General features: G+C 43.5%; 1 protein-coding gene across 3 annotated transcripts in view; it reads right to left on the bottom strand.

The window, feature by feature from the left end:
- Positions 1-22,565, bottom strand: part of ANO4 (anoctamin 4) — a 388,856-nt gene extending 366,291 nt beyond the window's left edge. For all 3 annotated transcript variants that reach the window (XM_037007143.2, XM_073213690.1, XM_073213691.1), the window contains exons 1-3: positions 22,081-22,565; positions 8,099-8,182; positions 591-842 (exon numbers count right to left, since the gene is read on the bottom strand). In XM_037007143.2, the coding sequence (XP_036863038.2) occupies positions 591-842; positions 8,099-8,182; positions 22,081-22,201 (457 nt within the window). In that variant the 5' untranslated portion in view covers positions 22,202-22,565. The remainder of the gene's footprint in view (positions 1-590; positions 843-8,098; positions 8,183-22,080) is intronic.
- Between the last annotated feature and the right edge of the window lie 1,238 nt (positions 22,566-23,803).

The following is a 23,803-nucleotide window of genomic DNA, read 5'->3' as shown; positions in this document are numbered from 1 at the left end:
TAAATTTCTGCTGTTTATAAACCACCCAAGTCTATGGCTTTTCATTATAGCAGCATGAAGGGACCAAGACACCATTTTTAAAAAGTAAAAACTATTAGGTCTCAAGCTACACAAAAACAGATGGCAGCCCAGATTTGGCCCAGTGGCAGCAGTTTGCAGACTCCTGACCCAGACCAGTGTGGTGGAACAACATAAATGGTTAGTAATAAAAGTATTCAAAAATGGCTTTTTGGTGAGTGCTTTCAATATCAGCATTTAATCCAAAAATGATACCTTGTCACTATAGAGAGAGGATTAAGGAAATTAGTTAAACAAAAAGTCATATGACAAAACTTAGAATTCCAATTCAGAGTTGATTTCTAAGATGACATTTTACTGAAGAGAATTAACACTTAGGTCAAATATTTCTGAACATCTAATCTTCCTTCTGACATAGCCAAGCTAGTAAAGACCAGTGACCATGGGGGAATTGAAGTCTACAGCATCCCACAGGCAGAAATGCAGATGTGATTTGTTCTGCAGGCAAATGTGCTAAGGAACCTTTAAGGATGCTGGGTGCTTAATCTCCAGCAGGAAGTCAACATTGTTACCTGTTGTGTCTTGACTCAGGGTTTCCTGGCTACTGCTGCTATATGAAGGCACTGGAGTGATGGACAGTGAGGCTGGGCAAGACAAAGGTGTGGCCAGCTCAGTCTTGCGGGTGAGGGATCGGTGGTACACAGGGACGCCTGCATCTTTGGAGACGAACAGAGGCAGATCTGATGGGAGGGCGGGTCTGCCCTGTGCGTATGGATTTTTCCAGTGGCTGAGCCCAACTGCAACAGGCCCAGTGACATCATAACCTGGTGAGACAAGCACAGTAGGTCAGGAGCAGCAATCAAACCTTAGACGGAACCTGTATTTCCCAAAAGTCTTAACTGTGAGTCAAATCAAACACCGCTTGAGATAAGGATGCATGTTACTAATATACAGGTAGGAATCGTGACACCTGATGGATCTTGTTCACTATTCAACATTCATTTACTAAGCATACACTATGTGCTAGGTGCCCAGGATTTGCCCTTAAGGAGCTAAGAATTCAATAAAAAGAAGATTAGATTTTGTTATTTCCCCTAAACTATAACTAACTACACTACAAAGCAAGGTGAAAGAAATAGTTTAAAGTAGGACAGAAACCCAGGATTTCTTGGGAGAAAATCCTTCCAAGTAGAGGTAATAGGTCAAAGAGAAGGGTCATGAACTTGGCCTTATAGGCAAGGGTCTCATCATAGAGGCTAGAGGAACAGATCTGCTCTGCAGATGTGTTTTGTTTAGCCCAAGTTTTCTATTTTTCTTTTATTGAAGAACAGTTTATATATAATATTATATTGGTTTTAGGTGTACAACATGGTGATTCAAGAGTTATCTACTATAATTTTCTTAATTTGAAGTAAAATTCCAACTAAATTTGACAATAAAAATTAAGAGAATTCTCAATAAAAATCCAGCTTTCTGACTCTCTTGAAAAATTTCTTGATCTTCTCTTAAAACTCAAGCAACACTGGACTGCATTCCCACATGGCACCTGCTAGCTGGAGTGACCATGGCAGCCACCCTGTTGAGGTGGAGGAAAGGAATTCCACTCTGCCACAGTCTCCACCACGCCCTTGTACCTTACTCCCTGTCTGCCTCCCTCATCTGTCTCATATGCCTGACTTCTCCAGGTCTTTGCATTTGCAACCTAGATATACAGAATTTAGGATTAGAATTAAGTGTAATCAGAGAAAAAAAAAAACAAAATTGGAAAGGTAGGCTGATACAAAATAGTTGAGGATCTTACAGGCCAACATAAGAAAACTAGATTATATTTGGCAAGCAAAACAATATCCCTGAAAGTCTGTGAAGTGGGGATTGGAAAAATCAAGTTAATGGCAGCCAAAGTAGCCAGAATCTGTCATTTCTTCCCCTGGTGGTGGTGACCTTTTGGGAGGCCTCCTCTTCTTCTCCCAAGCTGTCTTCACTGTGGTGAAGGGAGGCCCAGTAGAACGTACTGGTGTGCAGAGACCGAAAGTGTTGGGGAGATAAGTCTGAATTGGGGAGGTGGTGGTTGACCAACCAAGAAAGCCCAAAAGGCGTGAAAAGAGAGGAGGCCTGTGTGATTTTGGAGACTAAATGTTGGTGACTGGGAAGGTCTCCCACACGGTGCTGGAAACCACTTAAACACAGACGTATGTCAGTCAGCCCCTGCCGCACTTCACAGTCAAGCATTGCTCCTTCCTGCACGCTTCTCCCTCGTGAACTGAGCATCCCTCAAGTTCAGAGGGTGTCTTAATTATCTCTGAGACTCCCTCTCAGTGTTTCTCTGTTTGGCTCTTTCCCTCCCTTCTCTGTCCCCAGCCCCAAGCACAACGCTAGGCTCAGAGTTGGCACTCAGTACAGCCCCACTGCTCACTAAATTCCTAGACACCAGCAGCCTTGAGATGATATAAGAGGCTGTGAAGTAGAAGCCAAGTGAGTGTTATTAAGGGATCGTATTTAAGTGTTGCAGCAAGAAAGGAAAAGAGATCCACAGAGATGAGCACATTGTGGAAAGAGAGGAGTTTGGGCCATCAGGTGGCTTTCTCCCTCACCAGCAATGCCAGGGAAGACTTAAGGCGAACAGAGGGCAGATGTTCTCACCCTGACGGCAGCCATCAGAAGGACTGGCCTGGCAAGAGCTGAGGAAAGTTGAGTGTGTTTTTAGATATGAGTAATATGAGCATTAGTGGAAATACCAATCTGAAAATGTCTGGCAGGAAGCTGGAAAAAATGGGTATGAGGATCAGGAGAAATGGGACCAGAATTATAAATCTCGTAGCCACCCACATAGAAGTCATGGCTGAAGCCTTGTAATGAACAACCTACTTCACTGTCATAAAATTATAAATTCACTAACAATTATAGTACTAACATTTACTGGCATTGTATTAAGGGACCTAGCAGCACCACCTCATTTAACCCCCTCACAATAACCCTGCTAGTTAAGTACTAATATTCCCATTTGATGGATGAGTGAACTAAGTCTTAAGGACATTATTACTGCCCCAAGGACAATGTCCATAGACAAATCTCGGTGGACCAGAATGCTCGAGGAAAGGGCAATGGTGACAAACTTGAAAAGATGTCTATTACATCATTTGACCTCACCTTGGATAGTCACCTTCCTAAACGGTAAATGCAGTGCAGGTACATGCTCCTTCCTTTATCTATGCAGCCTGCAGAGATAATCCATGAAAACACAAAATCTCAGATTTCAGAACTGCAATGGAGCCAGAACCACAGAAGACTGAATGGAATGCTACCGACCCAGGATTGCCCCGACCTTGTGGATGGACTTAAACCCTCTGATGCAAATTTGTTTATTTTGTGACCAATGCTCTCTGATTTCCCATGACTCCCACTACTGGGCCACAGAAATGAAATTCACAAATGCCCCATTTAAATGGAGGTCTCATTATGTTTTTATTAAAAATTTGAAAACATACTACCTTCTCTTTACACCACAGACTCCTTTTACAAGAAGAAGAGCTACAGGACCGTGTTTCCTCGGGCCTTAAACTCTTGGATAGAGAAATAGAGAAACCCACATCCCTCTTCTCTGCCCATGTTCCCAAGCTCCTCTGGGGTTATTACATGGTACAGAGCACAGCACCAAAGTGTTAGGTTTACAAGTCCCCAGCAACTCTGCACTCCCCAAAATTTCAGGTTTTACCCTTTCCTTTATAAAATGATGGCCACCTTATAGCCTATACTTAATTTTGAAAAATACCACATAGCTAACAGGCTGCTTTTCTTTTTTTTGTTTATAGTTGGGAAATTACCACATCACTGACTCCAGAAATGGAGTTCATTACAAACATTTCAATCCATGTTATTGATACAAATTAGCTATGATAAGATCTGCATCATTTTAATGGAATATAAATGGACCAGCCTAAATTTAAAAGTAGCAATGAGGTCAAAGTATTTTGACAGGATAACCAGCCATCCATAGAGAGAGCTGGCATCTGAGTGCTCAAGAGGCAAGTAACAGGAATGTCACCTTTGCAGCCAATCCATTCTCCCGCCCTCACCATCCTGTCCACCCGCAGGGGACGAGGAGTCCCAACTCCCTTTGAGCTCCAGGCCAACACCATCTCCCACTACACAGAGCTCCTGAAGAGAGACAGGTGAGGAACACTCAAAACCACAGGCTGTCTTGAGAAAAAAAATGATGCTAATTAACTGTAAAGTTCTTAAATCTCTCTTCCATGGGTAAAGCCAGAGTTTAGTATCAGAAAATAAGGAGTTATCCAAGAGTTTAATAGATAACTAGAAAAACTTTCAGAAAGAGTCATTTTTCTGTTAGAATTTTTTGGCAATCCTTTCAGCAGGACACAGGTTCCTATAAGAAACAACATTCACAGGAAACCCACAGCAGATGCCGTATCTTCCATGGAATTCTCACAAATGAGACACTTGGCATGAGATGACTGTAAGAAAAAGAATGAAGTGCAGGTGATGAAAGAAAACAAAAAGAGCTTTGGAAAAAAGAATTGTCCAATAAACCAGAGATCTGCCCTCCCCTCCAGGACTAAGTCAAAGGTTGTTCATTATATTTTCTGCTTTTACCATAAATATTGCAAAAGTGCTCTGCACTGGACGGACTGTGGGCAGTGGACACTGCCTGATGCCTGTGCAGAATCCATACCCCCTGCCTTCCTCCCAAGAATGGTCTTTTGTTTGGGGAGTCCTCCCGCTCCCACTCAGCCCCGTGACTCAGCCTCTTCGTCTCCCCTCCACACGGGCAGGGACAGGTCTTATCTCCCTCTTAAATGACAGGGTCAAGGGTGGTCATGTGACCCAGTCCTCCCCAGTGGGCTAGAAGTCCCTGAGTCCTGCAAGGGGTAAGTCTCAGTTCCTAAAGAGAAAACCGAGGGAGGCGCCAAAGCTCCTTTCCCTCTGATCCCCGTGTCTGAATCCCAGTCCTGGAGACGTGGCAGCCATACGGCTGCCTCAAGGAAAATAAATTCTCTGAGGAAGGCAAAGGGGAACAACACTGAGCAGCCTAATCAACCTGTCCTAAGGACAGGCCAGGTCTTCCCTTTATGCGAAATAAATTTCCTGTGGTTTCAGCCAATTTGAGTTAGGACACAGAAGCAACGTTCAAGGGTCATCCCATAACCTTCTGAGAAGACTGTCATACCCTCCTCCCCTTCAGAGGTGACTGCGTATGTCAGTAAGAACTTGTTCCCTTAGTTTCCTAGGCTGCTGTAACAAAGTCATCACAAATTGGGTGGCTTAAGAAAAAAGAAATGTATTTTCTCACAGTTTTGGAGGCTAGGTTGCTGAAACCCGGATGCTGGCAGGGCTGCGGGCTCTGAAGTCTCCTGGGGAGAGTCCGCTCCGTGCCTTGTCTTAGCCTCGGTGTCCCTTGGCTTGTAGTCTCCATTGCCACATCCTGTCCTCCCTGTACATCTGACTCTTCTCCTCTACTTACAAGGACACCAGTCATATCAGATTAGGGCCCACCCTAAGCAGGTATGATCTCATCTTAACTTGATCATAGCTGCAAAAACCCTATTTCCAAATAAGGTTACATTCCCAGGTATCAGGGGTTCAGACTTCAAAACATGTTTTCACGAGACACAATTCAACCCTTAACACCCTGACGTGGTGGCCACAGCTGCTGGACCAAGGAAGGACACTAGGCACATGACACATAACAAGAACTAGGTTGCCAGCAGGAACCGGATTGCCTGAGTTCAAATCCCAGCTCTTGTTACCCATGCATCCTTCTGTAACTTTTCAACCTCTCAGGAACTGAGTTTCCTCATCTGTAAAATGAGGAAAATAATAGTATCTGCCTCACAGACTTATTGTAAGGATTAAATGTACAGAAAAAGTACCTAGAACAGTGCTTGGCCCAGAGAAAGCCCCCCTGGGGGTCCTTACTACTTACTCTCCATGTTCACTGATAAGTGTCTTAAAAGAGAAATCCCTGCTCGCTCATCCCTCCCTACACAGAGCTTGGCAAGCCTGGCTCCACCCCCTCCATCTGCTGGCATGGCTCTTGGGGATGTCACCAGGGCAGACTTTGAACTTTAACCCTCCTCAATCCCCCTTCTAGGAATTCCCTGGGTTTTCTAAGAAGTGTGTTCACCTCCCAAGTCCCCACCTCCCAAGTCCATTACTGTCACACAAACCCACCACCCCACCTCCCAAGTCCATTACTGTCCCATGTCAAGACTATCACAGCCACTTATTCTGCTATGACACCAGGTTCTCCCCCATGAAATCCATCCCATTCACCACCAGAATAACCTTTTCTCATTCATGCATTCATCTAGTCACCCTCTTACTCAAGACTCCACATGACTTCTCACCTCTCAACAAATGTCTTTAGGACTGTCATTTTAGGTGAGTTAGGGTTTCCAAATGGGCCACAAGCTCACCACAAGAATTTTTTTAATTGTCTTTATTTTTCATTTGAAAGTTAACTTATTCATTTCAAAATTAGTATTTGCATATTATGGACCATGTTCTGCCACTTAATTTTGGTGCCTGGGTTTGCTTTGTGTTTCCATGAAGTTGGCAACAATTTGTACTCAATGAGAAAAAGAGAGATGAAGAAGTCACACAAATGAAAACCTATAACCTCACTCAGGCACTAACAGAGATTTGAAAGTGTATTAAAAGAGAAAGGTGGTTGCAAAGCAGAGCTATTCTAAATACCTACTAGCAAAGCTGCACTGAACTGAAAGGATCTATGTTGCTACAGCTCATGACACATTGCATTACAAGCAGTGACTGCATTTCAGCAAAACAACCATGCCTGTCATATTAGACTAATGGCAGAAATTTGTAATATTTTTGCTTCACAGTGTTGCAAATTTTATTTACACATTTTGATTTGATTTTTATGGCTATTTGGAATATAAGGTGTCTACAGTTAGTTTTATGTTTGAACATACTTAAGTATTTTTATAATAAAAATAAATCAATTTTAGAAGTTCATAACTATTTCTTTTTATAGAGGTCCACATTACTGGGGTTTGAGAAACAATAATATACATGAGATTTAGTGTCAAACAGACCTGGATTGAAATCATGCATATACTAATTTCTGGCTGGATGGCAAAGAGCAAGTTTCCTCATCTATAAGATGGAATAAAAATAGTACCTTCCTCGGAGCGTCCTGATTAAGAAAAGTGATGCTTGTCAATGGCCAAAAGCAGCTGGCAAATGCTACGTGCAAAGTAAATATTACCTGTAACTATTATTATTTTTCTCTTCTTTCTGAGTCAATGCCCACGATTCTGTGATCAAGAAAATTCTGAAAGGAAGTGAAAGGGAAAGATTCGACAGACAGAAGAAGAGTCAGGGTCACTTTTTGACCAAACTAAAATGTGTTTAAGGTTTAGTGGGAAGGCAGCTCAAAGAGAGCGTTGGGTGAACTCATGTCCTGCAAGCCCGCTGTCTCCTGTCCAGGGGACGGAGGGTTCTTCATTGAGGGAGGGAGGGATACAGAATAACATGCCCCAGCCTGCAGACCTCAAGTTTCTGAGACCAGGTACTATAACATGGGGTTTTATTTCTGAGAAGTCAGGGGACAGGGCAGCTGGCGCAAATAGGATTCCTTAAAGCATAGGTAGCATTCAATAACATTGATCTACTGTTACGTATGTGTGCATTACCTAATACTTACGGGAAACAGTATACATTTTCTATTTGCAGCTATGATGTAAAATTTCTTTTTAAAATAGATGAATATAAATCTTAAACAGTTTTAATGATAAGTACAAAATAATACGTGTGATACACAAATGAAAGAGTTAAAGCAAATGTCTAAAGTTGGGAAAACCTGATTTTGTTTTGTTTTTTAATCTCTGGACCACACTTACTCCAGCCATTTCTATGCAAAAGCAATACGGTTCCACAAGAGGGCGCCTGGACATGCTGTGTCCACGAGCAACTGCTCTGATTCAGAAAACAAATGATCCTGAGATTACATTTTCCACTCACGCCTCCCTTCGCTTCCCCACCCCAGCCTTTCCTGGCAACAGTAGTTTTTACAAAACAAAATTACACAATTGCTCACCTATGGTGATCTGGCTGACACAGCTGTAGTAGCTGCCCGTAGTCGCGGAAGAAAGGTTGTAACTCCCACTACTCACATCTCTGTCTGTTAAGGAAATAAGAGAGGAGAAGGTTGGTTATATCCTGGTGGACACCACGGCCACAGTGTAAATATATGACTGCTGGTAGATAAGCCAGCTCTCTGTGTCTGGGCAGTCAAATACTCACACACTGACTGGTTCATTTACCCACACTTAGGGAGTGCCTGGGCCAGACACCTGGAACATTCAACAGCCAGACTGCCACCCCTCAGGTCGGTGTCACTGTTATTACAATGGGGAGTGAAGGGTTCTGGGGAAAGAGTGCAGGGGATCTGAACTAGAGGCTGAACTAAGGCTTCCTGGAGGAAGTGACGTCTGAACTAAAACTTAAAGGTGGATACAATCTGACTAGCAAAAGGGGAATGAATTGAGGGAAGAGATCCAGGCAGAGAACTGCCATGGTGTCTAGGGGCTCAGAGGCCACAGGCAGCCTTGTGAGTTAGCAGTGGAATGCAGGAAGAAAAGGAGTGGCGCGTAGTGGCCGGACTATGAAGGGTCTTCTAAACCATGCTAACAACTTGGGATTTTGTCTAGCGAGCAGGATCCCATTTTCATTTCAGAAAGATCACTTTGAGGCAGCGTGGGGGGCAGACTAGAGGAGGCAAGAGGAGGGGCAGGAAACCTCCTTTGTGAGGCTGCTGCAAGAATCCCGAGGAGAGGCCACCGAGGCCAAACCACGGGACAAGTGGCAGTGGAGACAGGGGCGGATGCAGTTCCCTTATAGGCTAAAGGGCAGCACACTGCACTGAATTCCTCACGACTGTGAAGGGAAAACGTTCCAGGCAGAAGGGGCAAAAGGAAGGCAAGCCTCACACTGACATGGCATCTTAGCAATTTCACCCCTCACTCATGTGCGAGGGGACTCAGGACAGACGTCACCCTCTGTGAGGGTGTCTCTGATGGACAAGCTGAAAATCCGGCAGCAGAGCACCTCTCCCAGGGTCACACCACACACATGTGGCAGAACAGAGCTCAAACAGAGGTCCGAGCTACTTCAAATTGTTTATGCAACATGGCAGGGCATAAATAAATGATTTTAAAATATCAAAATAAATACGTATTGTCTAAAATAAAACACTGGGGGTTAAACACAAAGAGTCATTACAGTAATGGTTACAAAACTGACCTAAAGGAAATTTGAATATATGTTATATGATACTAGGAAAACTCTGAAGCTCTGATTTACAATGGTGAAATTATAGATCTAGGAAAAGAATTATTAAGAATAAGTCAAATGGGGACTACATCAAACTAAAAAGTTTCTGTACAGCCAAAGACACCATCAGTGGAACAAAAAAGCATCATCCTACAGTATGGGACAATATATTCATAAGTGACATATACAATAAGGGGTTAACATCCAAAATATATAAGGAGCTCACATGCTTCAACACCCAAAAAACAAATGACCTGATTAAAAAAGGGGCAGAGGATCTGAACAGACACTTCTCCAAAGAAGAAATTCAGATGGCCAACAGGCACATGAAAAGATGCTCCACATCGCTAATCATCAGAGAAATGCAAATTAAAATCTCACACCAGTTAGGATGGCCAAAATCCAAAAGACAAGCAACAGCAAATGCTGGCCAGGATGCAGAGAAAGGGGAATCCTCCTACACTGTTGTGGGAATGTAAATTAGTTCAACCATGTGGAAAGCAATATGGAGATTCCTCAAAAAACTAAAAATAGAAATACCATTTGACCCAGGAATTCCACCCCTAGGAATTTACCCAAAGAAAACAGGATCACAGATTCAAAAAGACATATGTACCCCTATGTTTATCACAGCACTATATACAACAGCCAAGATATGGAAGCAACCTAAGTGTCCATCAGTAGATGAGTGGATAAAGAAGGTGTGGTACATACACACAATGGAAAATCATTCAGCCATAAGAAGAAAAAAAATGCTACTATTTGCAACAACATGGATGGAGCTAGAGGGTATTATGCTCAGTGAAATAAGCCAGGTGGAGAAAGACAAGTACCAAATGCTTTCACTCATCTGTGGAGTATAAAACAAAGCCAGAAACTGAAGGAACAAAACAGCAGCAGACTCACAGAACCCAAGAATGGACTAATGGTTACCAAAGGGAAAGGGACTGGGGAGGGTGGGTCGGAAGGGAGGAATAAGGAGATTAAGGGGTATTATGATTAGCACACTTAATATGGAGGGGGGAGGGCACAGGGAAGGCAGTATAACACAGAGAAGACAAGTAGTAACTCTATAGCATCTTACATGCTGATACACAGTTACTGTAATGGGGCATGTGGTGGGGACTTGACAATAGGGGGAATGTAATAACCACAATGTTGCTTATGTGAAACCTGAGCATAAGACTGTGTATCAATGATATCTTACTAAAAAATAAATAAATAAGTCAAATGCATTCAAAGAGAACAGGTTTCTAGAAACATACTGAGAGTCAGATTTTAATGAGTGATGTAGATTGGTAGAGGAGATTGCTTTATACATGAATGCTCTTAGGAAGTAAGAATAGCAGGCAGTGATAAGAGAAGGCAAGAGGAAAGGAGACATCTTCAGGGGCAACCCTATGTCCCTGTGGTTTGAAAGCAGTTGGGAAGTGCTGACAAAAGCAGGTGGTGAGCCGGAGGGCAGAGAAATGGTAGTGGCCCCCAGAAGCCACATCAAGGCCACTGTAGGTCCTTAGGAGGTACAATGCTAAAAAATATTTTTAAATGAATTTTAATATGTGATAAATAATTTTAGCAAGTGTATATATGGCCAATCCTCCTCTGAGAATCATTCCCAGACCATCTCCATTCTTTAGGATGCTTCCTGAACAACAAACACACCCCCAAGGGCACTGAGCAGACAAGATCGTGCTGGTTTACAGGCATCCTAAAGCACAGGCTTGCCAGAGGCAGACCCACGTATTACTTAATTTGCAATTTCCAGAGCCTAGAGCTGTGCCCAGCATACGGTAAATTCTCAATGCATGTTCATTGGTTGAAAGAAAGAAAAAAGGAATGCATGAAATTACAGGATAAACAAATGATCAGGTCCCCTTCCTATCAGTTATAACTTCATTAGAGGTTGCTGTGACCCAAGAGAAAGAACTTAGCTGAGAGTAAGCAGACCTGTGTTTGAAACCCAGTTTTGCTGCTCATAACCTCTCAGAATATGGCCAGGCTGTTGACTGCCTTTAGTATGTGTATCTCCACCTGAAAAGGGTGACAATAATGCTTATCTAATTTTTCAGGGTTAGGGGGAGAAAGATGGGATAATAAAAACAAATCAGCATCACAAAACGCATAGGTAGCAAATAGCTCAGTATATAATTGCGGAATCAGCTGAATCAACAAAATCCAGACCTAAAACATAACAAACTATTCTAACCATTGTGAAGTTGTCATTCCTAATTTTTTTTAAGCCCTTCACTAAAGATCTGTTCTTAAAAGATTTTGGAAAGGAGGAGACCTTCAAGAGACAAGGTCAATGGCATCTAAGATGCACACAGAAAGAAAGATTTACAAGCACAGAAATGGCTATGAGTGGGGAGAAAAGACAAAGAATGAAGGAGAAAAGCATACAGAGAAATTAGTAATCAAGTAAGAAGCAGAATGCCCGAGTTAGGAATGAATGCCTGGGAAGAGGTTATACATAAATCAGAATGGTAAATCTATTGAAATTTTAATAAAAGCTGAATAGTAAAACTAGGGCATAATCTTGGGGGACAACACTTTAAAAACTCAAAGAGCAAAAGTATAAAGAACTTTGGCAGATATGGTACAAGGTAATTCTGAATAAAGGAAAGTGTTGCCCCAACACAGGAATTAAAACAAAAATACTAGATTTTATGGGAGGGCCTGAATATCCATTTCATTCTTTAGGAACAAACTACAGTAAAAATTTTTTTTTTAATTCTGTATAGGGGGGTCAGTGCTCAATACACAATCATTAATCCATCTCAAACCTAATTCTCGTCAGTCTCCAATCTTCTGAAGCATAACGAACAAGTTCTTACATGGTGAACGAATTCTTACATAGTGAGTAAGTTCTTACATGGTGAACAGTACAAGGGCAGTCATCACAGAAACTTTTGGTTTTGATCACGCATTATGAACTATAAACAATCAGGTCAAATATGAATATTCGTTTGATTTTTATACTTGATTTATATGTGGATCCCACATTTCTCCCTTTATTATTATTATTATTTTTATTTTTAATAAAATGCTGAAGTGGTAGGTAGATGCAAGATAAAGGTAGAAAACATAGTTTAGTGTTGTAAGAGAGCAATTGTAGATGATCAGGTGTGTGCCTGTAGACTATGTGTTAATCCAAGCTAGACAAGGGCAGCAAAACATCCACGGATGCAGAAGATTTCTCTCAAAACAGGGGGGGTGAGGTTCTGAGCCTCACCTCTGTTGATCACCAATTTCTCACCTGATGGCCCCCCTGCGACTGTGCCTGTCTTAGGTTGTTCCTCCCTTGAGGAATCTTACCCGTCTCTGGTTAAGCAGTCATCTTCTGGGGCCATACAGGGAAACGTAAAGTTGGTAAGTGAGAGAGAAGCCATATTGTTTGAAAAGGTTAGCTTTTTACTTCTTTGCAGATTCATGCCCTGTGGCTTCTATGCCCAGCACTTGTCTCAAGGTATCTTTACCACCTGGAGGAATTATGCAGTTAAATTTTTTTTTAAAAATCAGGTAACTAGTGGAAAAACTTGAGACTATGAATAAGATGAGGAATCTCTGCGGGTTCTGCAGTCAGCATCTACATAAGACACCTGGTTCCAACCCACGGTTCTGTTTCCCCATGTGGACAACAGGCATAGTAAGAGCACCCACCTGATAAGACAGCACCTAAGTGTTCCTTTTTGTTAGCTAGTATTTTTATTTAGACTTAAAAAGAACAAGGATATCCATAAAATGGAGTATCATATAGCCCAGAAAATGAATGAAATAAAGCAATACAAAATATTATGGATGGCTCTCACAATGTTGAATGAAAGAAACCCAAAAATGATATGTGATTCCATTTATGAAAATGTCAACAACAAAACTAAATTATAGTTTTCGGGTGATACATGAATGGTAAAACTGTAAAGAAAAATAACAAAATAATTAGCACAAAGTAAGCATGGTGGTTCCATTGGGTGGATAAGAAGCGACTTTGAATTGTAAAAGGTAAAGGCAACGGGTGGGCTCTGCGGAACCGGGAATGCTGTCTCTTGAGCTGGGCGGTGGTTACACAGTATTCCTTTTATAATTATTTGATAAATTATAAATTTGTCTTATCCACCTCTATGTATAGTTCCCAATAATGTTTTATAAAGAAATACAGACGGGCAGAAATCATGACAGAGCAAACCAAGAATGGAAATTCTGAAAAAATATCTAAGAACATTAGATGGTGGTGTATTGAGACAACACTAGTTACTGCACATTTGCTCTTGACCAGGCCCTACACTAAACACTCATGTCATTTAAGCTTCAAAACAAGTCTTTGAAGCTAAGTATGATTATCCCACGTTACAGCTGAGGAGCTAAAGGCTCACAAAATTAGGGGACTTTCAGTCACACTTCTGGGTAGCCACAAAGCTGGAATTAAAACCCAGGTTTGTCTCACGCTAGATAAATATTTGAGAACAGAGGCAAAGACAGGAGGACGTGGGGTTGGGTGGATTCCTCCTGTGTCTGGTGCTTCACGATCTGATGTGAAAGCATGAGGCTCTATAGGGAACAAGACTGACATCACCTGTGCATCTGTTTTTCAAAGCCCACAGAATGCCGACAAAATTAACACTTTTTGGCCTCAAATTATTTGTGGTATATTCATAAACGGTATGATCTTATAACAAAGGAAAATCAGGTCCATCCCAATAATTTATCTTACCTTCCATTTTAGCCACAGCAAAAAAGAAAGTACCACTAACTATAGTGCTAGACTATTTTTGTCTCCACTCTGTGGAACTATGATAAATATGTAGGTAAATCTAAACAAAAATTGTCAATATAAAATGGTAACTATAACGTCCAATTTGGGAGTTTTTTTTAATGAATAGAAATAAAATACTGAAATACCAAATAATAATAGTACATAACACAATTGTTGGATGCTTCAAGTCAAAGGATTGTTCAGGGGAAAAGTTAGCATATGAAATTTAGAGTTAAATGAAATGTAATGAAAAGTATAGGATGTGTTAAGTATGATTTCATTAAAAGTAAAAGGGTAATTATTAAAACAATAGAAATAGACTATTTCTGTAACAGTTTGTTGTGTAGGGGGGTAAGAGAAAGATAGTGGAGAAGAATGGAAGAGGATTTGACAAAAAATTCAACTTACAAAGAGAAAATAAATTGGAATAAAGCATAGGAGGAAAAAACAAGACAGCAAGAAAATATGAAATGAAATGATAAAATTAAGCTCAAATATATTAATAACAATACATACAAATGGCCTAAATTCACTACTTAAGACATTATGAAATAGATTTCTAAAAACATCAACTAAATGCTGTTTATAAGAGAAACACCTCAAATATTAGGACACAAGTATGTTGAAAGTAAAAGACATAAAAAAGACACAGCAAACAAAATACTAAGCAAAATGAAGCTAGAGTAGCTATGTTATTTTTAGATAAAAAAGCTTTAAGGCAGAAAGCATTATAAAGGATACAGAGGATCAATAAATAATGATAAAACATTCAAGCTCCCATGCTTCAGGAAGATATACAAAATGTTACATCTGTGTGCTTAAAATCACTTCAAAATATAGGAAGCAAAAATCAATAGACCTACCAGGAGAAACTGACAAATCCACCATCAGAGGGAGATTTTATCACACTTAATAACTGACTGGTTGAGCAAGCAGAAATTCAGTTAAGTAAGAAAAATCTCAGACTGCAAATCAGTTGGCCATCTAATTAAAATGAAGATCTTGATTTAGTGGCTCTGGGGTGGGCCTGGAAATCTGCATTTCTTTTTTTTTCCCCTAAGTATTACTGAGCTATAACTGACAACTGCGTTGTTAGTTGAGCTCCAACTGGTGGCAGTACTTGTCTAGGGACTCGAGACTGAGGCCAAACCTTCCCCTGGAATCCACAATGCCTGGGAAAGCATCTCAACCACACAAAAAAAGAAGGAAAAAAACATTTAAAGGAAAGAGAATGTTTTCACTTTACCCTTAAAATGATATTAGAAACCTGCTTATACACATAGATGAACTCAAGAATTTACCAAATAGATAGATGATGCATAACTACTGACTTTCCAAAAAAATTCACCATACAATTCCTTGAACAACTGTCTACACTAGTGCCCTGGAAATGTTATTGAATTTATAAAATATATTTTCATTGCATAGAGTGAGCTACAACAGCCTACTGCATCTGATTTATTTTCAAAAATCCCTTTAAATTGTTTCTAAAAGGTTCTAGAGAACCCATTGGTAAAAAAAAAAATGTTTGTGTACACATGTATGTGTTTGTGTATGTATGTACGTATGCATATGTCTGTTTCTCAGAAAAATTGCTGATTTATTCCATGTCTGCAGTGTGTTTTATAGACTTACGAAAAAGTTAATATTCAAGACCCACCCTTTCCTCCTTGCTGGGAAACCTGTATCACATCACCTAATCTCCCTAGGCCTCAACATCCTCCTTTACACTATGACTAAAATTCATTCAAAAACGTTAACTGGCTACCATACAGAGCAGACATAGACTGGCCCCAGGTAGGAATTGGTGCCTTAGGAGGTCCCTCTAAGGTGCTGATGAGTCAACTGAAGTGTACAAAGTGTGTTTCCACTCAACACAGCTTTTCCTATAAAAACAGATCTATCACTACAAATAGGACAATACACATATCATAGGGCTGTATACTGTATTGCTGTAGAGCTCTCTAGGTTTTCATAAAATGTCTACACTTGCTCTTGCATGTGATTTTTGCAGCAGCGCCAGGACACAAGCAGGGCAGGAACTAGTTGCATGAGAACTGTAGCAGCGTCCTCTGCAGCCCCCACCAGACCGGGTGTGGACCCGAACTCCTGGAGGGCAAGGCCATCCTTTATTCATCTTCTGTCTGCAGCACCTGGCTCTGCCTAATGCATAGAAGGCACTGTAAATGTTCCCAAAGCCTCTAGGAAGCTTTTAAATAGTTTAATCACCATTTCTGAAGTGTAAATACTGTGCCTAATAACTCATTATCTCAGCTTCCCTTTGATTCCATGCTGGCAAGCACGTTGACAAAAAAACCCTTTCAGGAACCCTAGTTAGAGAAATCTTTTCTTTCCCTTCTTTTCTACTTTATCTACTTAATTCATTGTTAAAACCCTATATTCTATTTTCATTGTTTCTAGAAGGTCAAGATCCAAGCCTTATAGTATAACATAAGAGTCATGAAACAGACAGTTTTGTTTTTATTTCCAGAACCTACCACAGTGCCTGACACACAGTAAGCACTCACAAAATGTATGTTGAATTATTTGCTCTAGAAACTTTCTTGGTAGCTGTGGACTGTTCATCTAGGACTACATTCTAATAGAAAAATACACATGGCTATTACAAAGAACATGCTGTTTTAAAAGACAAGATTAAAATGCTCTCTCACAAGATCAAAATAAAATTTTAATTTAATTATACCCTAGGAAAAAAACTTTTAAAAGGTGAAGGGCTGAAGGTCAAAGAATAATCTGTACATGTGTTGCTACATCTCCTTAATCTCCTTATGGATCCTAATTATTGTTGACCATGAGTGTCTGGATTGCATAATAACAAGCATGCCAGGTGGTACAGGGCAAAAACAAGAGAAATCATCAAATAGCCTCTTCAGATTTATGGAGCTGAAGCATGAGTTCCAGTCAGCATGCATCTGATTTTACCACACGGTGTGAATGCTCGGGTTCTTTTGCTTGTCCCTCTTTTCTGAAGGGTAAACCTTATTTTGCTTGTTACGTGCAATAGGAAAATGAGGTTTTAAACACTTGTGCACGCTGTACAGCCCCCTTGCTATAGTCCATTCTGTCCTTCAGTCAGACAGCCAAGTAGTGATCACCTACTATGTGCCAGACTCTGCTAGGCACTAGGAATACAAAGATCAAAGATACGGTCCTTGCCCTTTGGGATTTTACCACCTACACAGGGGAATACTCACAGTACAACAAGAAGAGGTGACGGGAAGAAGACTCACCCTGAAGGTCCAAGTCAATGCAGAGGGCCAAGCGGGAGGGGAGTGTGATTTAGAGAATGGGCCAAATAAGGGCCAGACGCCTGAGAAAGCCTGGTGTAATCAGCCCCGCTAAACCACCTCCCTCCCTAAAAAGTGGGCTACAGGAGCTGAAGGCAGCAAGAGGGAAAGGTGGTCAGCTCCTGCAGGGCTTTATTTGCCAAACGAGGGAGGTTAGACTTTGACCTATAAGAAGAGGATGGCATTGAAGAGTTTTAAGCAGAAGAGTAACAGGATCAGATTTGCAATTGGGGTCAGAAGGGGTCAGGACTAGAGGCAGGGAGACAGCTGGGAGGCTGCTACCTCAGTCAGAGTGGGCAGGGATGGTGACCTTGACCGCTGTAGGAGTCGTGGGGGAGGAGGGGAGAACACAGAGCAGGAAGACGTTAAGGAAGGAGAATCAATAGTCCCTGGTGACTGAGAGTGTACTGGCTGAGGCAGGTGACAGTTAACAGCTAATGCTTGCTGAGGACTAAGCACCCTTCATACGCACTTCACGGACTACTGCAGAGACCCCGTTTTACAGGTAATAGAACTGAGGCACAGGAGGTGAATTCATTTGCCCTGTTAGTATGTTCTGGAAAGGGAAGACACAAAGAGGACTCCCAGGACTCTGTTTCTTGGGCGTCACGCTCCACCTCCACATGCTGCTGGTGGCTGTCTTCATGCCCCCTGCCATCTCTCTTCTTCATTTTGTTCGTGCTATGGCCCCTTCCTGCAAGGCCCTCCTCCCAATCAGCCTTCAAATATTGTCCCCTCCAGGGAACTATTCCTGACGTGTCCCTCACTCCTCCCAACCCCTCTCCTAAATACTGCATTTTAATTCCCACTTTAGCGGTCCGTTCCTCCAGCAGACCCCGCCACTGTGAGAGAATCAGTGACTCTCATCATTCAGGTCGTCCCAGGTCCAGGCTTGGGCCTGGTACATAGTATGAGCTTAGGAGCTGGAGTTATTCTACAGGAAATGGGTACAGGAGAAGAATTCTGTTTTGGATGTAATGAGTTTCAGATGCTAGAGGCCCGTATAAGTAGAGAAGTCTCCAGACACCTGGGTATACAAACATAGCCTGAACAAGTAAAAAGTTCTGAGTTGGTGATTTCTATTGGGGAGTCACCCGAATAACAACAAAGTTACAACGGAAGTCATGTCCTACGCACTCATTCTTCTCTGCCTCATCCATTCCCATGCTCTACAGTTAGGCCTGGCCCCCACAGAACACCATCCCATACCCACGTCCGGTCATAAATCCTGAACCTCTGGTCTTCCACTGTCTTTAGCCTTTGCTCAAGCCATTAATTCTGTGTGGAATCCCCACACATCGGCTCATTTTCTTCCTTCCGAGCTACCCCTGGCTCCAGGCTCCAAGGCCAAACCCTAATCTGCTTGTGGGCTCCCCATTTGTTACGTGAGGTTAAGTAAGTTCCTCCACTTACCTGTGCCTCAATTTCTTCAAATAAATATGGGGCTAACACTGGATCAATTTCTTAAAGGTTATTGTGAGATTCAACTGAACCAAGTCACATGAAGTGCCATTGTTAACTATTTGTGGCCCAGCAGACCCCACACTTCTACTTACAAAGCAGACAACCTTGTCGCCCCATTTTAAAGGCGACCCATTAAGAGACGACTCTGCACTTGGGAAGATGGTCTAGCATTTTGTAAGTGTCTAATCAGTGTTATCCACCTGGTTGACAGTGAGACTATGAAGCCAAGGACAGAACCCAGACAAACACCACCATAAAGAAGGAAGGATCCACAAAGCAGCAACTTAAAGAGGTAGGAAGAAAATGAGTTGAGAACAGTTATAAGAACAATACTGGCTCTGACTGCATTTGCTTCTTGTCTTCTACTTGTTCTCTCTGCTCTAGCCACACTGACCTGCTAGATAGCCTTGAATGCGAGAAGCTCATTCGTGCCCCAGGGCCTTTGCTCTTACTATTCCCTTTGCCAGGAATGTTCTTTCCCCTCATAATGGAATGGTTTGTTCCTTTCCTTCACTTAGGTGTCTGATCAAATATCTCCTAGAGAGGCTTTCCCTGTTTGAAATAACCCCCTCTGTACTCTATAAGCTCCTTGGATCACCAATGCCTTCTTAGATCCAAGACGGACTATTCAATGGTAGGCTGGCAGGTCCAAACACAAGCTCCTTCCTGGTTCAGCCTGGGACACGCCCCATCTGCCATCTTTTGCATGCCTAAGAGTGAATCAAATGCCAGTCATTTCTCTCTGAAAGAGACTTGTCACCCATTCTTGTTCTCATGCACATGGTTATATAATGAGCTAAAAGTAGGTAAGAATTTAAACCACTTTAAGGATAAGTAAAGGAAAATCAGTGGTGAGCACAAAAGTTGGAGGCATTAAAAATCCAGAACTTTTAAAGTTGCATCATCCATTGAACATATATTTATTAGAGGGCATAGTACAGTTATTGATTACCCTCATCTCATTTCACATTTCTAGAATATATGAGTCTAGATGGTTGCCTGAAAGTAAAAAAGTAGAAAGAGCAAGTTCCAATATAGGATAAAAAATGCATATCCAGATGGGAAGTAATGAGGTTTAGTGAAAGTTGCTCTAATGAAATGCATATATACATTCTCTCTTCTTAGGAACCTAAAACACACACTCTATAGCATAACTGTTCATTCTCTTGGCACCCTTGTGCTAAAGATAGGACTAAGGCATTTATTAAATCAGTCAAATGAATATAAAAATTGAACCCTACAAATTCCAGGCTCAAGAACCTTAGATCATCCCTCATGATGATATCTAAACCCAAATCCAACAAAATCGGGAGAGGACATTTTTTAAAGCAGTTCGATTGTCAGAGAGATGATTTGTGGAAGGTTCCAGAGCTGAGCCAAGCTCTCATCAGATAATGATCTTGACAGCATCCAGCGGGTGGGGAATACACTGAATGTGTTCAAATTCGTTTTTCTTTAACTTGTTCACTAGGTTGAAAACTCTAAGGAACTAACCTATCTTGTTATGTCTTGGGTCACTTCGCTACAGACCAAAGATTTACTGTGCACTTTGTGACCAAGTGTACTCACCACTTTACAGAAAGGGGAGGGAGAAGAGTATGTCTAGAATACATTTTAAATAGCACAAATTCTAACTGATACATTTAAATCTGTTTCAGTTCCTTTTAAAGTTCTTAAGAGAAACCTGTGTAATTCTTGGTTGCCAAAAAAATTATCTGCCACCCTTTTCCTTTAATTACTGAAGTGTATTTGCTTTTCAAAAACACTTTCACTTCTGACTTCATTTTCTCCACCTGGGTGCCCAATTAAGCTCTTAAAGCTTCTAGAAATTTATAGAACTGATCCTTAGTAACTATTACTGATGGTATCCACAGGGCAGCATGTGCAATCTAAGATGATGTAGAACCATAAGTTAGATTCCTCTGATAGAAACAGGTGTAAAAATAGCTTTCTGACTTGAATATGCCTCAAACATCATCAGAATGTTGAATTATCCCCAGATGGTAACCCAAGAATGACAATGTTGTGTGTTAAATGTGCTGCAAGGGCAAGAACAATTCACATCCCAGCAGAAAATGTTCTCAGTGAAAAAAAAAAAAACTGAAACTAGTACGCAATTTGTAATCTGCTCACAATTTGTTAGTGGTTCACAAGCATCAGTTGCAAACCCTCAGAGCCACCTGAGTGATCATTTTAAACCACTGCCAAGAAGGACTGACCCCTTTAACCTTGGGAAAATGAGCTGGGGACATCACTGACAGGGAGAAAGAAGCCTCCACACCAAAAAGCAGCAATTGCCTTCCCACCAACTCCAGGCTTGGAGATGTCCCTGAAGAACATTCTCCAACAAATGCTCACTACCTTTGCATTTAAAAGGCTGAAACTAGACACTATTACTGCAACTGATTGCAAGCCAGGGGAAAGGAATTTCAGCCTCCTATAACCCAGTCTTGGCAGCACCTCTGATAAAGAACTGAAGATAATTGCTTTTTCCACACAAAAAAGAAATGTTGATTAAAAGCCTTGTTGACTTCTCCAGAGCCTGAGATTTCTAGCTGAGACAGAAGTCTTCATTACATGATTTTGTTTTCCTAGGAATTGTGCAATGCTTTTAAAAAAATAATAATAAAAATATATATTTATTTAGCCAAAGGGTGGTGAGGTGGGGGAGGGGGGGGCGGAATAATGCCTTTTCATGGAACTTTTATTTCCAAGCTGATTTTTTTTTCATCAAAAACATATTTTGGTGCATATTATTTTAACCCCATAGCATCTGTCAGAGAGCTGTTCTCATCTCTGATTTACAGATGGAGAAATACAGGAACAGAAAAGTTTAAATAACTTGCCCAAGGTCGGTCAGGGACAAGATAAGCTGTGTGAACGCAGATCTCCTAACTCCAAGCCTCACATTCCTCAAAAAGGATTTAACCCGTATGCCTCCCCTAGGTGTTCTGAAGCGAGGGTAATTTTTCTGGAGTCCCGGAGCTCCCAGACATGTAAATTTGGGGCGTTTTTACTCCACCGACTCCTTCTGCAAACACCCCCTTAATGGTTCCAGGCAGCCTCCAAGCCTGCAGAGCATCGGCTCCAGCCCCGGGCCAGCGCACCCCGCAGCCGGCTCCTTCCAGCCGCTCGGGAGCCGAATCCCGAAGTTTCCCAGGGGGCCAGGACGGCTCCCGGGCCCCGCCCGCCCCAGCTGCCCCGGAGCCCGCCACCGCCCGTTACCGTATGCCGTGAGGGAGGCCATCCTGGCCCGCGTCCTGCCCAGGCTGGCCAGGGCTTCGGCGAGAGCGGCCGCCCGAGCGCCGCGCCCCTGGACGGCCGGCGCCTGGCGCGCCGAGTGCATGCGCTTGGCTCCCGCGGCGCCCGGCCGCCCCGCTGCTGGGCATGCCCAGTGAGCCCGCCGCGGTCGCCCGGAGGGGAGCGGGGGCTCGCAGGTGCCCGCCGCCGGATCCCGGCTGCAGGGCGTGGGGAGCAAGCACGCGGACCCGCCGCCGCGCGTGGGGCCCCCGCGCTCCTTGTCCCCGCGGGGACTGAACCTGCAGCGGCGGACGAGCGAGCGGGAGAGAGGAGGGGCGAAGCAGGCGGTGGGAGGTGCCGGGCGGAGGCGCGCGGGCGTTGCTGCTCCACCGGGACTGGCGTCGGGCAGGACCCCAGATGGTCCGCGCCCAGCAGGTGCCCTCCAGGTGGGGGCGACAGAGACAACGCGGGCCAACGGATCCGGGAGTCGTGAGCGCGCCAGTCTCCCGGACCGCGAGCCTGCAGCTCCCTTGCTGGGGAAGTTCCACTGGGGAGCCCGCCCGGGGACGCAGGGGTGGGACCGGCCGCCTGTGGCTCAGCGCGCTTCCCAGCCGAGGGGACGGTCTCCAGAAGGCTTGCCTCCAATGCCGAAGCCTAGGGGAGAGGGTCCTGCGCACTTTTAATGAAGTCTTAGACCGCCAAGCACTCCAGCAGATCTGCCTACCCCGGCACAGCATCCTGTCACATTTGTTCGTGCGTCTGTCTCCCCACGAGGCTGAGACCGGTGTCCCATTCCACTCCGTCCCGCGCTTCGACGAGGGCGCGAACTCAAACTATATTTGTTGAATGACTAAATGTCCGAGCGAACCCTTCCCAGCTCACCCCCCCTGGAAGCCTACTCGCCCTGTGCGGGTCCTCGGTTTGCAATCAGCTGGCTGGGAACTGGGGCGAGGGAGGTAGACACCTTATTAGCTAGGGGCACCCATGGTAAGGCTTGGGAGCTAACTGGAGGAAAGGGGAGGTCGCCCGACGACCCCTCGGGGTCAGGCGCACCCGATGCCTTGCAGTTCCCAAGGGAATGTTCAGGACGACGCCAGGAGCGCAACCGGGGCTTCCCGGAGCCGGGCTGGTCTCCCTGGTCACCGGGCAATCGTGCCTTGGAAAATGCCAGCGCCCTACGAGTCGGGGGGCGATGCTGTCCAGTCCATTTAGCTGCATTTGGGGTTGTGCCAACTCGGGAAGAAGCACAGAAAAGGCTGAGAAATCTGGCCGCGGCAAAACCAGGACTTTCTTCAGAACGCTCCCCTCGGCGCCCGCCGGTCTAACCCAGCCTTCGTGCTCTTTCGACCCTGGCGTCCCCGCTCTCTAGGAGGGCAGCAAGCGGCAGCGGGCGACCCGCGGCTGAAACACTGAGAAAATGTCCGCGTCCACACTTCCTCCATTTGAGCGCAAGGCTCAGACTTTGCGGAGGGCGCCAGTCCCGCCACAGGAGTGAGAAAGCGGGATCCCGCTGGCCCAGCCAATAACGACCAGCAGGTGACCCCTAGGCAAGACCCCCTCTCCGAGCTTTCCTTTTACCCACTTGTAACCGTTGTTACTGTCAAGCCCACAGCACAGGATAGTGGCTGTGACCGGGTGGGACACTATGCCCGAGGCTCTGTGAGGTTGGGTCTGCCTTGAACTTGCCCCCGAGGGCTCCCACCTGCCT

This window comes from Manis javanica, chromosome 10 (assembly GCF_040802235.1).
Source record: "Manis javanica isolate MJ-LG chromosome 10, MJ_LKY, whole genome shotgun sequence".
Taxonomy (NCBI): Eukaryota; Metazoa; Chordata; class Mammalia; order Pholidota; family Manidae; genus Manis; species Manis javanica.
The sequence above is the reverse complement of the archived record's forward strand: the minus strand, read 5'-3'. Positions and strand labels throughout refer to the sequence as shown.